This window comes from Bufo gargarizans, unplaced genomic scaffold (genome assembly GCF_014858855.1).
Source record: "Bufo gargarizans isolate SCDJY-AF-19 unplaced genomic scaffold, ASM1485885v1 original_scaffold_865_pilon, whole genome shotgun sequence".
NCBI classification, from domain to species: Eukaryota; Metazoa; Chordata; class Amphibia; order Anura; family Bufonidae; genus Bufo; species Bufo gargarizans.
Genome location: NW_025334733.1, coordinates 460,123 through 474,113, shown reverse-complemented (window position 1 = coordinate 474,113; position 13,991 = coordinate 460,123). Strand labels below are relative to the sequence as shown.

The 13,991-nt window shown below is 41.6% G+C and overlaps 1 protein-coding gene across 1 annotated transcript; it reads left to right on the top strand.

Annotated features, from left to right (window-relative positions):
* Positions 1-8,259: 8,259 nt before the first annotated feature.
* LOC122924155 lies at positions 8,260-11,709 on the top strand. The gene is made up of 4 exons (XM_044275091.1): positions 8,260-8,343; positions 10,162-10,239; positions 11,131-11,202; positions 11,323-11,709. The coding sequence occupies exons 1-4, from the start codon at positions 8,260-8,262 to the stop codon at positions 11,707-11,709; spliced, it is 621 nt and encodes a 206-aa protein (XP_044131026.1).
* Positions 11,710-13,991: the final 2,282 nt, after the last annotated feature.

Genomic DNA, 13,991 nt, shown 5'->3' with positions numbered 1-13,991 from the left:
TCAGCAGTGCCGTTTGCCCAGCGGTCGTTTCTTATTTCGCTAGTTCTCAATTCGCAGAATATGCAAACATATGGTGATATGCGCAATATTCTTTTGCATCGCGCCGACCCATGACACATTCATCAGGTGGGACAGGACAGCCAATTGAGATGTTTCAGCACATGGACAAACACCCACCATATAAAAGAACCCAATCTGGCAGCCATTTCACATTCTGTGTTTTGCCAGTGTAGGGAAAGGTTACTTTGTGGAGCAGGGACAAACTGTTAGGGACATCAAATGCATAATTGGGCGACAAAAGTCCTTTTAAGGACTGGTATAGGTGTGCTATCGATAGGTGTGATATACTGAGGGATATGATATACTTATAATATGCTTTCTAACATAGAAAGTACATTATAGTGCATTTGTATTGTGCAGCAGTTGTGTGCGGTTCTGTCGTGATACCGCAGCTATATAGAGGGACAAAAGCTATTGGAATAACTAATTAGAACTGGTGTGATATACCTGTTGCCCCCCAAAAAACTGATTGAGGGGTGTGATATACCTATAATATACTTTCTAACATAGAAAGTATATTATAGTGCATTTGTATTGTGCAGCAGTAGTGTGTGGTTCTGCTGCGATACCGCAGCTATATAGAGGGACAAGCGTTATTGGAACAACTATTTGCAACGGGTGTGATATATCTGTTGCCCCCCAAAAAACTGATTGAGTAGTGTGATATAACTGCTTCCACCAAATATTGATTCAGAGGTTCTATATACCTGTTTCTGCAAAATAGTAAATGAGGGGTGCAATATACCTGCTTCCACAAAATAATAATTAAGGGGTTCTATATACCTGCTTCAACAAAATACTGAATGAGGGGTGCGATATACCCGTTTCCACAAAGTACTGATTGAGGGGTGCGATATACCTGCTTCCACAAAATACTGATTGACGGGTTGGATATACCCGCTTCCACAAAATATTGATTAATGGGTTGGATATACCTGCTTCCACCAAATACTAATTAAGGGGTTTGATATACCTGCTTCCACAAAATACAGATTGAGGGATGCGATATACCTGCTTCCATCAAATATTGATTCAGGTGTTCTATATACCTGCTTCCACAAAATACTGAATAAGGGGTTTGATATACCTGTTTCCACAAAATACTGATTGAGGAGTGCAATATACCTGTTTCTACAAAATACTGATTAAGGTGTATTATATACCTGCTTCCACAAAATACTGATTGAGGGGTGTGATATACCTGCTTCCACAATATACTGATTGAGGGGTGCGATATACCTGCTTCTGCAAAATGCTGATTAAGAGGTTCTATATACCTACTTCCACAAAATACTGATTAGGGGTTTGATATACCTGCTTCTACAAAATACTGATTAAGGGGTTATATATACCTGCTTCTACAAAATACTAAATAAGGGGTTTGATATACCTGTTTCCACAAAATACTGATTGAGGAGTGCAATATACCTGTTTCTACAAAATACTGATTAAGGCGTATTATATACCTGCTTCCACAAAATACTGATTGAGGGGTGTGATATACCTGCTTCCACAATATACTAATACCGGCCTGCGATATACCTGCTTCCACAAATACTGCTCTTCTCTAGGGAATTTGTCACAGGGTCATTTTGAAAATGACAAGCAGAGGGAGAGGCAGGCCGTTCCGCAGGGGTGGTAGGGGTCAGGCAGGTGCACCAGGCCGGAGCCATAGCGGGAAGTTGGAGAAGGTGCGTTTGATTATGTCAAAGGACGTACCAGAGTTGGTTGAGCCTTCCGCTTCTGCACCCTCCTCATCCTCTGTATCTGCACCCTTCTCACTCTCTGCACCCCCAAAGACACCACCACCACCATACCCCCTTCTCTCGAGTCAGAGGAATTATTTTCCCATCCATTCCCAGACCTTCCTGATGCACAGCCATTATTGCCATCGGATGTGGAAGAGGAGGTAGCAACGGCCGCCACCCAGTGGTACTGATGACAGTACCCAGGTCCACCTGCGGAAAAGCAGAGAAGTTCAGAGGGAGAGACAGAACAGCAGATAGTGAGGAGAAGGAGGAGAAGCAGGCATAACTCGCAGTGCACAGGAGGCAAAAAGCAGACTGCAAATGTATCTGGAGCGAGCAATCCACCATGTACGGTCTTGCGCTCCAGGACACTGCACATGGCTCCACAGTGTTAGCTTTTTTTAATGTGTCAGCTGCTGAAAATAGTGTTGCCATCTGCAGCCTGTGCTGCCAACGCATAAGTCGCAGTAAGCCCAACACTCACCTAGGGACGACCGCCTTAAGAACTCACCTGGCCTCCCATCACCAAGCCCAGTGGGAGCAACCAAGTCAGAACCCACAAAGCCACACTCCCAGCACTCCACGTCCTGCCTCTTCTCCTTCTCCTCCCATTTGTCCTCCACCTTCCACCGTACTGATGCCACGTTCATGTGGCAGAAAGCAGGCTTCTATGGCCCAAATAATCGAGCGTAAAAATATGATGACACCGGATAACCCTCTTGCCTAACGACTGACCGCTGGCTTGTCAGAACTAGCCCATCAACTACTGCCATATAAACTGGTGTACTCGGAGGCCTTTAGAAAATTTGTGGCCAGTGGCACACCACAATGGCGGCAAGTGAATATATCTATGGCACACAGTGTCCGTGCCAAGATACATCTGACCACAGACACATGGTCTAGCAAACACGGGCAGGGAAGGTACATAACTTTTACTGCCCACTGGGTGAACCTTCTGACCGAGGTCAAGCATGTAACCCGTGGCATATATGTGGATTTGATGTTACCGCCATGGTTTGCATGCAGGCCTGCCTTTTCTTCTCCTCCTCCTACTCCATCCTCTGTCTCCTCCTTGGCTGACTCCTCCTTTTCCACTGCTACCGCCTCTTCCACTGCACCCCCCAAGCTCCCCAGAACCTATTCGACGTGCCAGGTGAGACGTTGTTATGCTATGCTGCGGCTGTTGTGCCTGGAAGCCAAGAGCCACACCGGTCCTGCACTGCTTTCAGCTCTGCGGTCACAGGCCGATCATTGGCTAACCCCGCTCAATTTGACAGTTAGTAAAGTGGTGTGCAACAACAATGCCAATTTTCTGAGCGCGCTAAAACAGGGCAAAATGACACAGGTGCCAAGCATGGCACACATTCTGAACTTAGTCGTGCAGTGATTCGTTGCTAAATACCCCGGGGCTAAATACCCCATGGCTTGTCTTGCTGATGTTCAGCAGCAACACAACCTGCCCGTCAGACGTCTGATTTGTTACAGCCTGGCTCGCTGGAACTCCACCTTGTATATGCTTGATAGGCTGCTTCAGCAGCAACGTGCTGTTAACGACTACCTGTACGAACTCTGCGCAGGACAGGATCTGGGGAGCTTGGTTTCTTTTCACCGTGCCAGTGGCTGTTCATGCGCGACGCATGCAGACTTCTGCGGCCATTTGATGAGATCACTAAACTGGTTAGTCGCAGCCAGGGCGCCATCAGTGACATCATACCTTACGCCTTCTTCTGGAGCGTGCATTGCATCATTTCATTGATCAAGCCGTTGAGGAGCAGGAGCTGAAAGATGAGGAAGTCGCAATGCTGAATGAATACCCTGGGGGCTACTCCATCTAAGACAAATCAGCGAGCAAGAAGAGCAGGCTTTGAGGGGGACTTTAAACTTTTCAGGGATCCCTGGTGTTGTCCGTAGCTCGGGGGAGAAGACTGAGGATGACATTCTCCAGGGAGATGAGCAGTAGCCAGGGTGCTCCACAGCTTCCAATTTAGTGCAAATGGGGGCCTTCATGCTCCAGTGTTTGAAGAGTGACCCCCGTATAAAAAGCATAAAAGGCAGGGACCAGTACTGGGTGGCAACATACTTAGACCCCGGTACAAACACAAAATGGCAATGTTAGCAGCATCACAGAGGGCTGACAGAATGCATTATTTTGAGGCCTTTCTGCAGAGATACTGCATTCTGCTGTTGCGGGCTCTGGCAGAGGAATTTCCACTCATAGCGAAACAGGTGCGGGTACCAATCCTACCGTGCCTGCAAGAAGAGGGCGGTTTAAAGATTTGTTGGTCACTTCGGATATGAGATCATTCTTGCTGCCAGCCCATCGAGAGCCGCCCTCCAGATCCAACCTCAGGGAACGCCTAGACCGACAGGTGTCAGACTACATCGGGATAACGGGCAATGTATGTGCTCTGGGAAGCAAGGAACCTGGACTATTAGGTGTGTAGGCTTGACCTGTGGCCAGAGCTTGCCCAATTTGCCATGGAAATCTTGGCTTGCTCCTCGTCGAGTGTCCTGTACGAAAGGACATTCAGCGCAGCAGGAGGGGATCGTGACCGATAAGCCCACTCCCCTAGCTCACGACAATGTGGACTACCTTACATTTCTAAAAATTAATGAGGCATGGATCTCGGAGGAATTCCACACCTGTGATGACCACATGTATTTGAATTTCCTCATGCCAGCTCACACATATCCACCACAACCCAGAAAAAAGAATTGTCCTTGTCTTCTGTATATACAGTAGCATAAAAGACCTTTTCTTTCAGGTGAATGCCTATTTTTGGGGGCAAATGCCGGCCTACAATAACATTTGTATCCAGTGACCGCCTAATGTACCTCCAGTTACATCATAAGTTCTTTTCTGTCCAGTGAATGCAGGGCATGTACTGGCATACAGTAAAATTATTATTCATTGACCGTCTAATATACCTCCAGCCACATAAGCACTTTATTAGGCGGTCCATGCCTAATATAACTCCAGCAACATAATCACTTGTTCTTTTCTGTCCAGTGAATGCATAATTTTTGTGGCCTTTACTCCACTGGCCTAGAGTAAAATTGTTATCCACTGACCGTCTTATATACCTCCAGCCACATAATCACTTGTTCTTTTCTGTCAGTTGAATGCATAATTTTTGGGGCCTTTGCTCCCCTGGCCTACAGTAAAATTGTTATCCACTGACCATCTAATATACCTCCAGCCACATAATCACTTGTTCTTTTCTGTCAGATGAATAGTGATGGGCAAACATCTGATGGGGCGGTTCACGAACGCCATCAATCGAACTCTCTCAAATGTTCGCGAACCGCAGGTTCTCGGCGGGTCCCATTCATTTTAACCGCTTTAGGACATATTTCACCTTAAGGACCAGGACATTTTTTGCAAATCTTACCAGTGTCACTTTAAGTCACTTTAAGTGCTGATAACTTTAAAATGCTTAGACTTATCCAGGACATTTTGAGATTGTTTTTTCGTCACATATTGTACTTCATGACACTGGTAAAATGGAGTCAAAAAAATAAATTTTGATTTATAAAAAAAAATGCAAATTTACCAAAAATTTGTAAAAAAAATTGCTAATTTCTAAGTTTCAATTTCTGTACTTCTATAATACATAGTAATACCTACAAAAATAGTTATTACTTTACATTCCCCATATGTCTACTTCATGTTTGGATCAATTTAGGAATGATATTTTATTTTTGGGGGATTTTACAAGTCTTAGAAGTGTAGAAGCAAATCTTGAAATTTTTCAGAAATTTTCAAAAACCCACTTTTTAGGGACCAGTTCAGGTCTGAAGTCACCACCCAAAAATTGAATTTAGATTTTTTGGCAAATTTTCCATTTTAATAAAAAAATTTCAGTAACAAAGCAAGGGTTAACAGCCAAACAAAATGCTGTATTTATTGCCCCGATTCTGTAGTTTGCATATACACCCCATATGTGGTCGTAAACTACTGTACGGGCACACAGTAGGGCGTAGAGGAAAAGGTGCGCTGTATGGTTTTTGGAAGGCAGATTTTGCTGGACTGTTTTTTTTACGCCATGTCCCATTTGAAGCCCCCCTGATGCACCCCTAGAGTAGAAACTCCATAAAAGTGACCCATCTAAGAAACTACACCCCTCAAGGTATTCAAAACTGATTTTACAAACTTTGTTGACCCTTTAGGTGTTCCACAAGATTTAATGCAAAATAGAGATACAATTTCAAAATTTCACTTTTTGGGCAGATTTTCCATTTTAATATTTTTTTTTTCCAGTTACAAAGCAAGGGTTAACAGCCAAACAAAACTCAATATTTATGGCTCTGATTGTGCAGTTTACAGAAACACCCCATATGTGGTCATAAACCGCTGTACGGGCACACGGCAGGGCACAGAAGGAGAGGAATACCATATGGTTTTGGAAGGCAGATTTTGCTGGACCGTTTTTTTTGACACAATATCCCATTTGAAGCCCCCCTGATGCACCCCTAGAGTAGAAACTCCAAAAAAGTGACCCCATTTTAGAAACTATGGGATAGGGTGGCAGTATTGTTGGTACTATTTTAGGGTACATATGATTTTTGGTTGCTCTATATTACACTTTTTGTGAGGCAAGGTAACAAGAAATAGCTGTTTTGGCACAGTTTTTATTTTTTGTTATTTTCAAAATTCACCTGAGGGGTTAGATCATGTAATATTTTTATAGAGCAGGTTATCACGGACGCGGCGATACCTAATATGTATACTATTTTTTATTTATGTAAGTTTTACACAATGATTTTATTTTTGAAACAAAAAATCATGTTTTAGTGTCTCCATAGTCTGAGAGCCATGTTTTTTTCAGTTTTTGGTCAAATATCTTGGGTAGGGTATGATTTTTGCAGGATGAGATGATGGTTTGATTGCACTATTTTGGGGTGCGTATGACTGTTTGATCGCTTGCTATTAGACTTTTTGTGATGTAAGGTGACCAATAAATAGCTTTTTTACACCATTTTTTTATTTTATTTTTTCACTGTGTTTACCTGAGGGGTTAGGACATGTGATATTTTTATAGAGCAGGTTATTATGGACGCAGCGATACCTAATATGTATACCTTCTATTTTATTTATGTAAGTTTTACACAATTATTTCATTTTTGAAACAAAAAAATCAAGTTTTTGTGTCTCCATATTCTGAGAGCCATAATTTTTTCAGTTTTAGGGCGATTATCTTAGGTAGGGTCTCATTTTTTGCAGGATGAGGTGACGGTTTGATTGTTACTGTTTTGGCGTACATACGACTTTTTTGATCACTTTTATTACCTTTTTTGGGAAGTAAGGTGGGCAAAATTTCAATTTCATCATAGTCTTTTTTTTTTTTTTTTATGGCGTTCACCGTTCGGGTAAAGTAACAATGACAGTTTTATAGATCAGGTCGTTACGGAAGTGGTGATATCAAACATGTGTAGGGAATTTAATTTTTTTTATTTTTAATTAGTGATAAATGTTTTTTTTTTTTTACTTTTTTTTACCCTTGAAGATCCAGTGGGTCTGGTGTCTATATAATACAGTACACTATATAGTGTATTGTACTGTATTTTACTTACACTTTGTCTGAACAGATCTCTGCCTTTAGCACAGATCTGTTCAGCACCATGGACAGCAGGATGCCTCAGAAGGCGTCCTGTTGCCATGGGAACCTTCCCCGTCTGCCACAACTGAGCAGACGGGGAAAGGGAAGGAGGGGAGATCTCTCCCTCTGTGACACCATCCTGTCTGGAGGCTGCAAAGGCACAGGAGCCCCCCGATGGGAGAGCTCCCTGACTGTTAATTTTTTCCATACCGCGGTCCGTACGGACTGCGGTATGGAAAGGGTTAAACGTCTGACGTCGCAGCACAGATGTCAGCCGTTTATACCAGAGTGTCAGCAATGTGCTGACACTCTGGTATACCCACTGAACACCAATGAATATTCAAGAGGAGGCGGCGGGGGATCGCAATCCCACCTGCCGCACCACCCGCACCCCCTGCAACCCCTTCCTGCACCACCCGCCAGCATAATAATCATTCAGGGGTGCAGGGGGGGGGCTATATTTTCGGCATTTTAAAGTTTCTGACCAGAAACTGCAGAAAGCGCAGCAAACCGCAGGTCTCAATTGACCTGCGGTTTGCTGCGATCGCCAACATGGGGGGGTCACAGGACCCCCCCCCCCCAGCGCATCTAGCCAAGGTGACTGCTCAATGATTTGAGCAGGCAGCAGGTTCCGATCGGGACCATACATGACGTCCCGGTACGTCACGTGTCCTTAAAGGGGTTGTCCCACTTTGCTAATTCATCCTGAGCTGCAGTCACTCTGCTGGATACTTCCTGCTTTTGTGCAGATAAGGCTGGGCGGGCTTAGGCAGCTAGAGTGAAGGACGGCCACGCCTCCTTATGACATCACACTGAGAGCTGATTCCTACGTGCTCGTTCATGTGAAAAGTATGACTCACCAGTTTGGCTGGCACCAGGAAGTGTCTGTGAAGCTCATCTCTCCTGCTGTGGACTCATCAATCCGTGGAGCAATGGTCAGTGATTTTATAGACTACCATTTAGATGACCTGAATACTAACTACACATAAAAGTTTTCATATCTATTCCAAAGCCTATCTGTGCAGCAGAAACTGTAATTTACTGCAGCCCAAATGCATGCCTGCTAGTATCCATATGATTAGTTTTTTAGTCTCCTATAAAAAAAAAATCACTGAACAGCACAGTTGCAGATTTGTTACCATTAGAGCTGTACTACATTAGAGTAATAACGTGCATATTCAACTCAGCCACATATCAGTGTATTACCCTATCTCTCCACCATTCTTTATATGCCATATATTGATAATCCCCACCTCACCAATCACTAAGAATGTACCAGCGCATACCTAGCTCTGCTACATATGCATTTTATGTCAGTCCTACACCTGTAATATCTCTCCACCATTCTTTATATGACATATATTGAGAATTCCCACCTCACCAATCACTAAGAATGTACCAGCGCATACCTAGCTCTGCTACATATGCATTTTATGTCAGTCCTACACTTGTAATATCTCTCCACCATTCTTTATATGACATATATTGATAATCCCCACCTCACCAATCACTGAGAATGTACCAGCGCATACCTAGCTCTGCTACATATGCATTTTATGTCAGTCCTACACTTGTAATATCTCTCCACCATTCTTTATATGACATATATTGAGAATCCCCACCTCACCAATCACTCAGCATGTACTAGCGCATACCTAGCTCTGCTACATATGCATTTTATGTCAGTCCTACACCTGTAATATCTCTCCACCATTCTTTATATGACATATATTGAGAATTCCCACCTCACCAATCACTCAGCATGTACCAGCGCATACCTAGCTCTGCTACATATGCATTTTATGTCAGTCCTACACCTGTAATATCTCTCCACCATTCTTTATATGACATATATTGAGAATCCCCACCTCACCAATCACTAAGAATGTACCAGCGCATACCTAGCTCTGCTACATATGCATTTTATGTCAGTCCTACACTTGTAATATCTCTCCACCATTCTTTATATGACATATATTGCTAATCCCCACCTCACCAATCACTGAGAATGTACCAGCGCATACCTAGCTCTGCTACATATGCATTTTATGTCAGTCCTACACTTGTAATATCTCTCCACCATTCTTTATATGACATATATTGAGAATCCCCACCTCACCAATCACTCAGCATGTACTAGCGCATACCTAGCTCTGCTACATATGCATTTTATGTCAGTCCTACACCTGTAATATCTCTCCACCATTCTTTATATGACATATATTGAGAATCCCCACCTCACCAATCACTCAGCATGTACCAGCGCATACCTAGCTCTGCTACGTATGCATTTTATGTCAGTCCTACACTTGTAATATCTCTCCACCATTCTTTATATGACATATATTGAGAATCCCCACCTCACCAATCACTCAGCATGTACCAGCGCATACCTAGCTCTGCTACATAACATTCATAAAACTTAGAAATATATCAGTGTATTCACCTCCCTCCCCCCCCAATGTCATCTGGATTTGTACTTATCTTTACCTGTCCTATCTTGCTAATCCTCTCCCCCTCTAACACTGTGGATGCTTGCGACACATGAATATCTCTGCTACATTACACTGTTCCCCTCCCCCTATGTCATCTAAATTTGGAGTTTTCTTTATCTGTCCTATCTTGTTAATCCCCTCCCCCTCTATCACTGTGGATGCTTGACACATGATTAGCTCTGCTACATGTGTATATTGCTCAACTTTACACCAATATTTTTTTTTGAGATGTGCCTAATTCTCATTATATTTTTACAGGCTGCTAGAAAAGAGATATTTTTAGAGGATTCCCAATTGGATTCGTCTCTGCTAGATGTATCCATGTCTTCTCTACAGGTAAATACATGTCTGTTACAGAATGAACAAAAGTGAATAACGTAAAGGAGATATACATTTGTATTTCTAAAATGTGATTTAGGTCTGATACACACACCCGTATGTGCAGGTGTCAAGTCGTGTTAAAAATAAGTGTGTGAACTCACCAAAGTGCCCACGTGTGACGTAAAAGCACACAGCGTTCGAAAAAGGGGAGGGGAGGCCGGCTGGAGCTAAAAAGTATCCTATATTTTCCCATATAAGATGCACCGGCCCATAAGATGCGCCTATGTTTTAGAAGGGGGACAATAATAAAAAATAAAAAAACTTTATACCTCGGATCAGATCCACAATGAACTCAGCTAACTCAGAACTCAGCTAACTGCCCCTATAAGTTTCCAAATGTTACTAAAACCCCAATACTACCTTAGATAAGACCCGAATATGACTGATGCCCAATCACACTTCAGATAATAGCACCATGCCTCTCATCAGTCCCCCTCTGTGCCTCATATCGGCCACCTCTGTGCCTCATACCGGCCATCCCCGCGCCTCTCATCAGCCCCCCCAGCTCCTCATGAGCCCATAAGATCTGCAAAAAAAAATAAAAAATGTCCTCTCCTGCTCCTGGACGAAGACGATCCTATTCTCATGCAGTCGGCTGTGATCAGCGTGAACTCATAGATCAACTCACTCCTGTGCGCAGCCCTGCACAGCAGAGCTGCGAGGACCAGGAAGCGATGAGTACAAAGTCTTCACCACTTCCTGGTCCTTTTGCCCTGAATGGTAACGGCGTTCCTGACATGCAAAAAGTGCTATTATTTATTTATTTTATTAGGCCGTGGAAAGAATAGTTAGTAAATGTTTTGTTTTGTTTTTTATGTATTTTTGAAAAAATTATTATTTTTTTAGATATCCGAGTTAGAAGAAAGTATGGATGATTTGGAGACTAGTTTTGTTAATCGTCAGAAAGCGGATGATGAGGTATGCATTACAAAGCATCTTTTGGAAAGCTACTAAACTTGTCAGTGTGGTTAGTCTACTGTCCTATACGACTTACCAATATTCCTTATACTTTTATATAATTTTCTTTCATATAAAAAGGAACTGCAAGAATTACTGAGCAGAATGAAAAAAAAAACAAAGGCTTTACATCCAGGACCAGATTATTGCTTTCAAAATGACCCTATATGGGCTCCAGGTGAAGAACGTCCAGGACCTGAACCAGACCCAGAAAAACGGCTGAATAATGTGACGTGGTGTAAATGTCATAATTGTACAGCCATGAAATCGGTGACAGAATCAATTTGTTGTTTGGAGTTGGAGGTTTTGGAGCATTTCCTGCCTGAAAGCGTCACATGTGTTACCCAAAACACAGAATTTAGTTTGCGATGTCTCGATCAAGAAACTTTGGTGACAGCAATGATTACGCAAACAATCAATTATGGAAGAAGTATTGATTATAGAAAACCAAAGTATGTTCAGTTATAACATATATTACTCTTTGCTTTTAGGGCTATTCTACTTTCAGACAATGTGGGCATATCACTAGTATATGCCACCATTGTCTGATAGGCGTGGTTCCAACGGCTTGGACTCAAAGCTATATTGAGAACGTGACCCCGTAAGTGAATGAACGGGGGTACCGCGATTGTGCGGCACGCTTTTTTTTTCTTTTTGGCCTCTGACAATAGCAGAGCGCTTACGCGACTATTTTCGGAGGCCACAAAGAAAAGAATGGAGGGCGGCTGCGCATGCACGCTACGTCGTCCATTACTTACGGGCCCACGTTTGCAATATATTTATGTGTTGCAGACGTGGTACCCGACCATATCAGACAATGTTGGCCCCCGTTTTGTTAAAATAGAATACCCCTTTTTCATATTAGTATATTTTCTTCTTGGTAACCAAAATTCACAGTGTAAGGGAATATGAGGTTTATAATAGTATGCAATATAGCTAAAAGCATAATGTATTACCTAATTTAATTATTTATTTTTTATTTTAAGCTGTCATAGACTAACAGCATATCGGCAGTTTACTACCTGGATCTATGGATTTCTTGGAAAACATGTACGGATACCGATTCCCTCTTGTGTAACAAGAAGAATAAGGGAGACATTTCCACACCCAGAAGGAAGATATACTTGTTTCCGATACTATCAGGATGTTCCCCTTGCTTCAGCAGATTTTGATTTGAATTTTTAAAAGTTAGCATAAACCATGTTGTATTTATTTTATTTTATATAGTTCTTTGTTAAAACATTATGCTACTGATTTGTTGTTGTAATTGTTATATTTTATAATATTTATAATAATTTATTTCTAAATAAATAATTTATAAATTAGTTTTTGATATGTGATATAATTATTTTGTTTATTCAATTTTTTTTTTTTTTATGCAGAAAAACACTCTAAACTCATTCTTCTAGAACGGATTACTCCTGATTCAGACTGCATTTGAATAGACAAATTTTATATACATTTTTTTTGAATATTGAACAACATTCATGTAACACACTTGCATTCATGACATTTAAAAAAATTGAAACAAAAAACATTTTTATTTGAAATTATTTATTTAGAAAGGAAAAACATTATATTTTAAAACATTTCATTTTCTACCAAACTCAAATTTTACAATCATGGAAACATTTTTTAAACAATAATTCAACATTGTAAGTTATGAATTTTTTATTTGCGGAACAAATGTCTACGAATCAAATCCTCTTTCGGCGGCCTTTCAATTGGAGCTATATTTTTGGGCAAACCAAGCATGGCTGATTGCCATGTTGTATCTGTTTTTCCTTCCACAAAGTCCAAAATTCGACAGAGTATAGACTTTAGAAATTCATTGGATCTTGGTTCATAGAGTATTTTTACGACCCATGCTTTTCGTGCCTTGCTGTACTCAAATCTATATCTTTTTGTTGCCTCCTCACCATCCGTGTCAGCAAATTCTTTCAAAACAGCCTGAACTCTGCCCACATTAGAATTATGGTCCAAAACTGCTAGCGTGGTTCTAGCAACCATTGCATCAAAATAGAAATGTACCCTTTTAGGTCTATACTTTAGCACACTTGAATGGAAAACTTCTAATTCACCTGTGTGGCAAAAAAAAGAAAGATGTTCTAGGTCTTTTAGTAGTGCCTTATTTATAAGTATATTTTTCAGTTTTTCATATGCTGCAGAGTCATCTGAGAGCCACTTTGTATCCTGTAGACCTGTTTCATGATGGCACCTGTAGTAGTTTTCATCTGATTCCCATTCATGGATGTTTAGTACATGTTGTAATAATGATTTCCATCTTATCAACAGTTCTGCTGGGTCTCCGTCACAATTTCTTGCGCACCACCAAAGATGATTTTTTATTGAAGCTATCCATGGTGCAATTGTGGCACAATCTCTGTTTTTTGATGCAGCTAGCAGCTTCTGTCCAACAGACTTTGCAAGGTGCCATACATCAAATTGATGTATGATCCGGGGATATTCTTCTCGTATCAGTTTTCTTATGCCCACATGCCTATCCGTTGCCACTATTCGCACGTTGACATTGCTATCAATAACACGGTCTATAGTTTCTTGAAAGGCTGTCTTCTCCAGGCTTACAGAATTGGCTGGTGGAATTATTTGTTGAACACTAAAGTCAATAATTTTACCGAGTTCTGTATCCATCAGTGTATAAATACAATATTTTGCCGAAAATCCTGGGCTGTCCGATTGACCATCCCCTGCCAAGCATACTGGTATACTTCCCAGTGTGGATATTATAT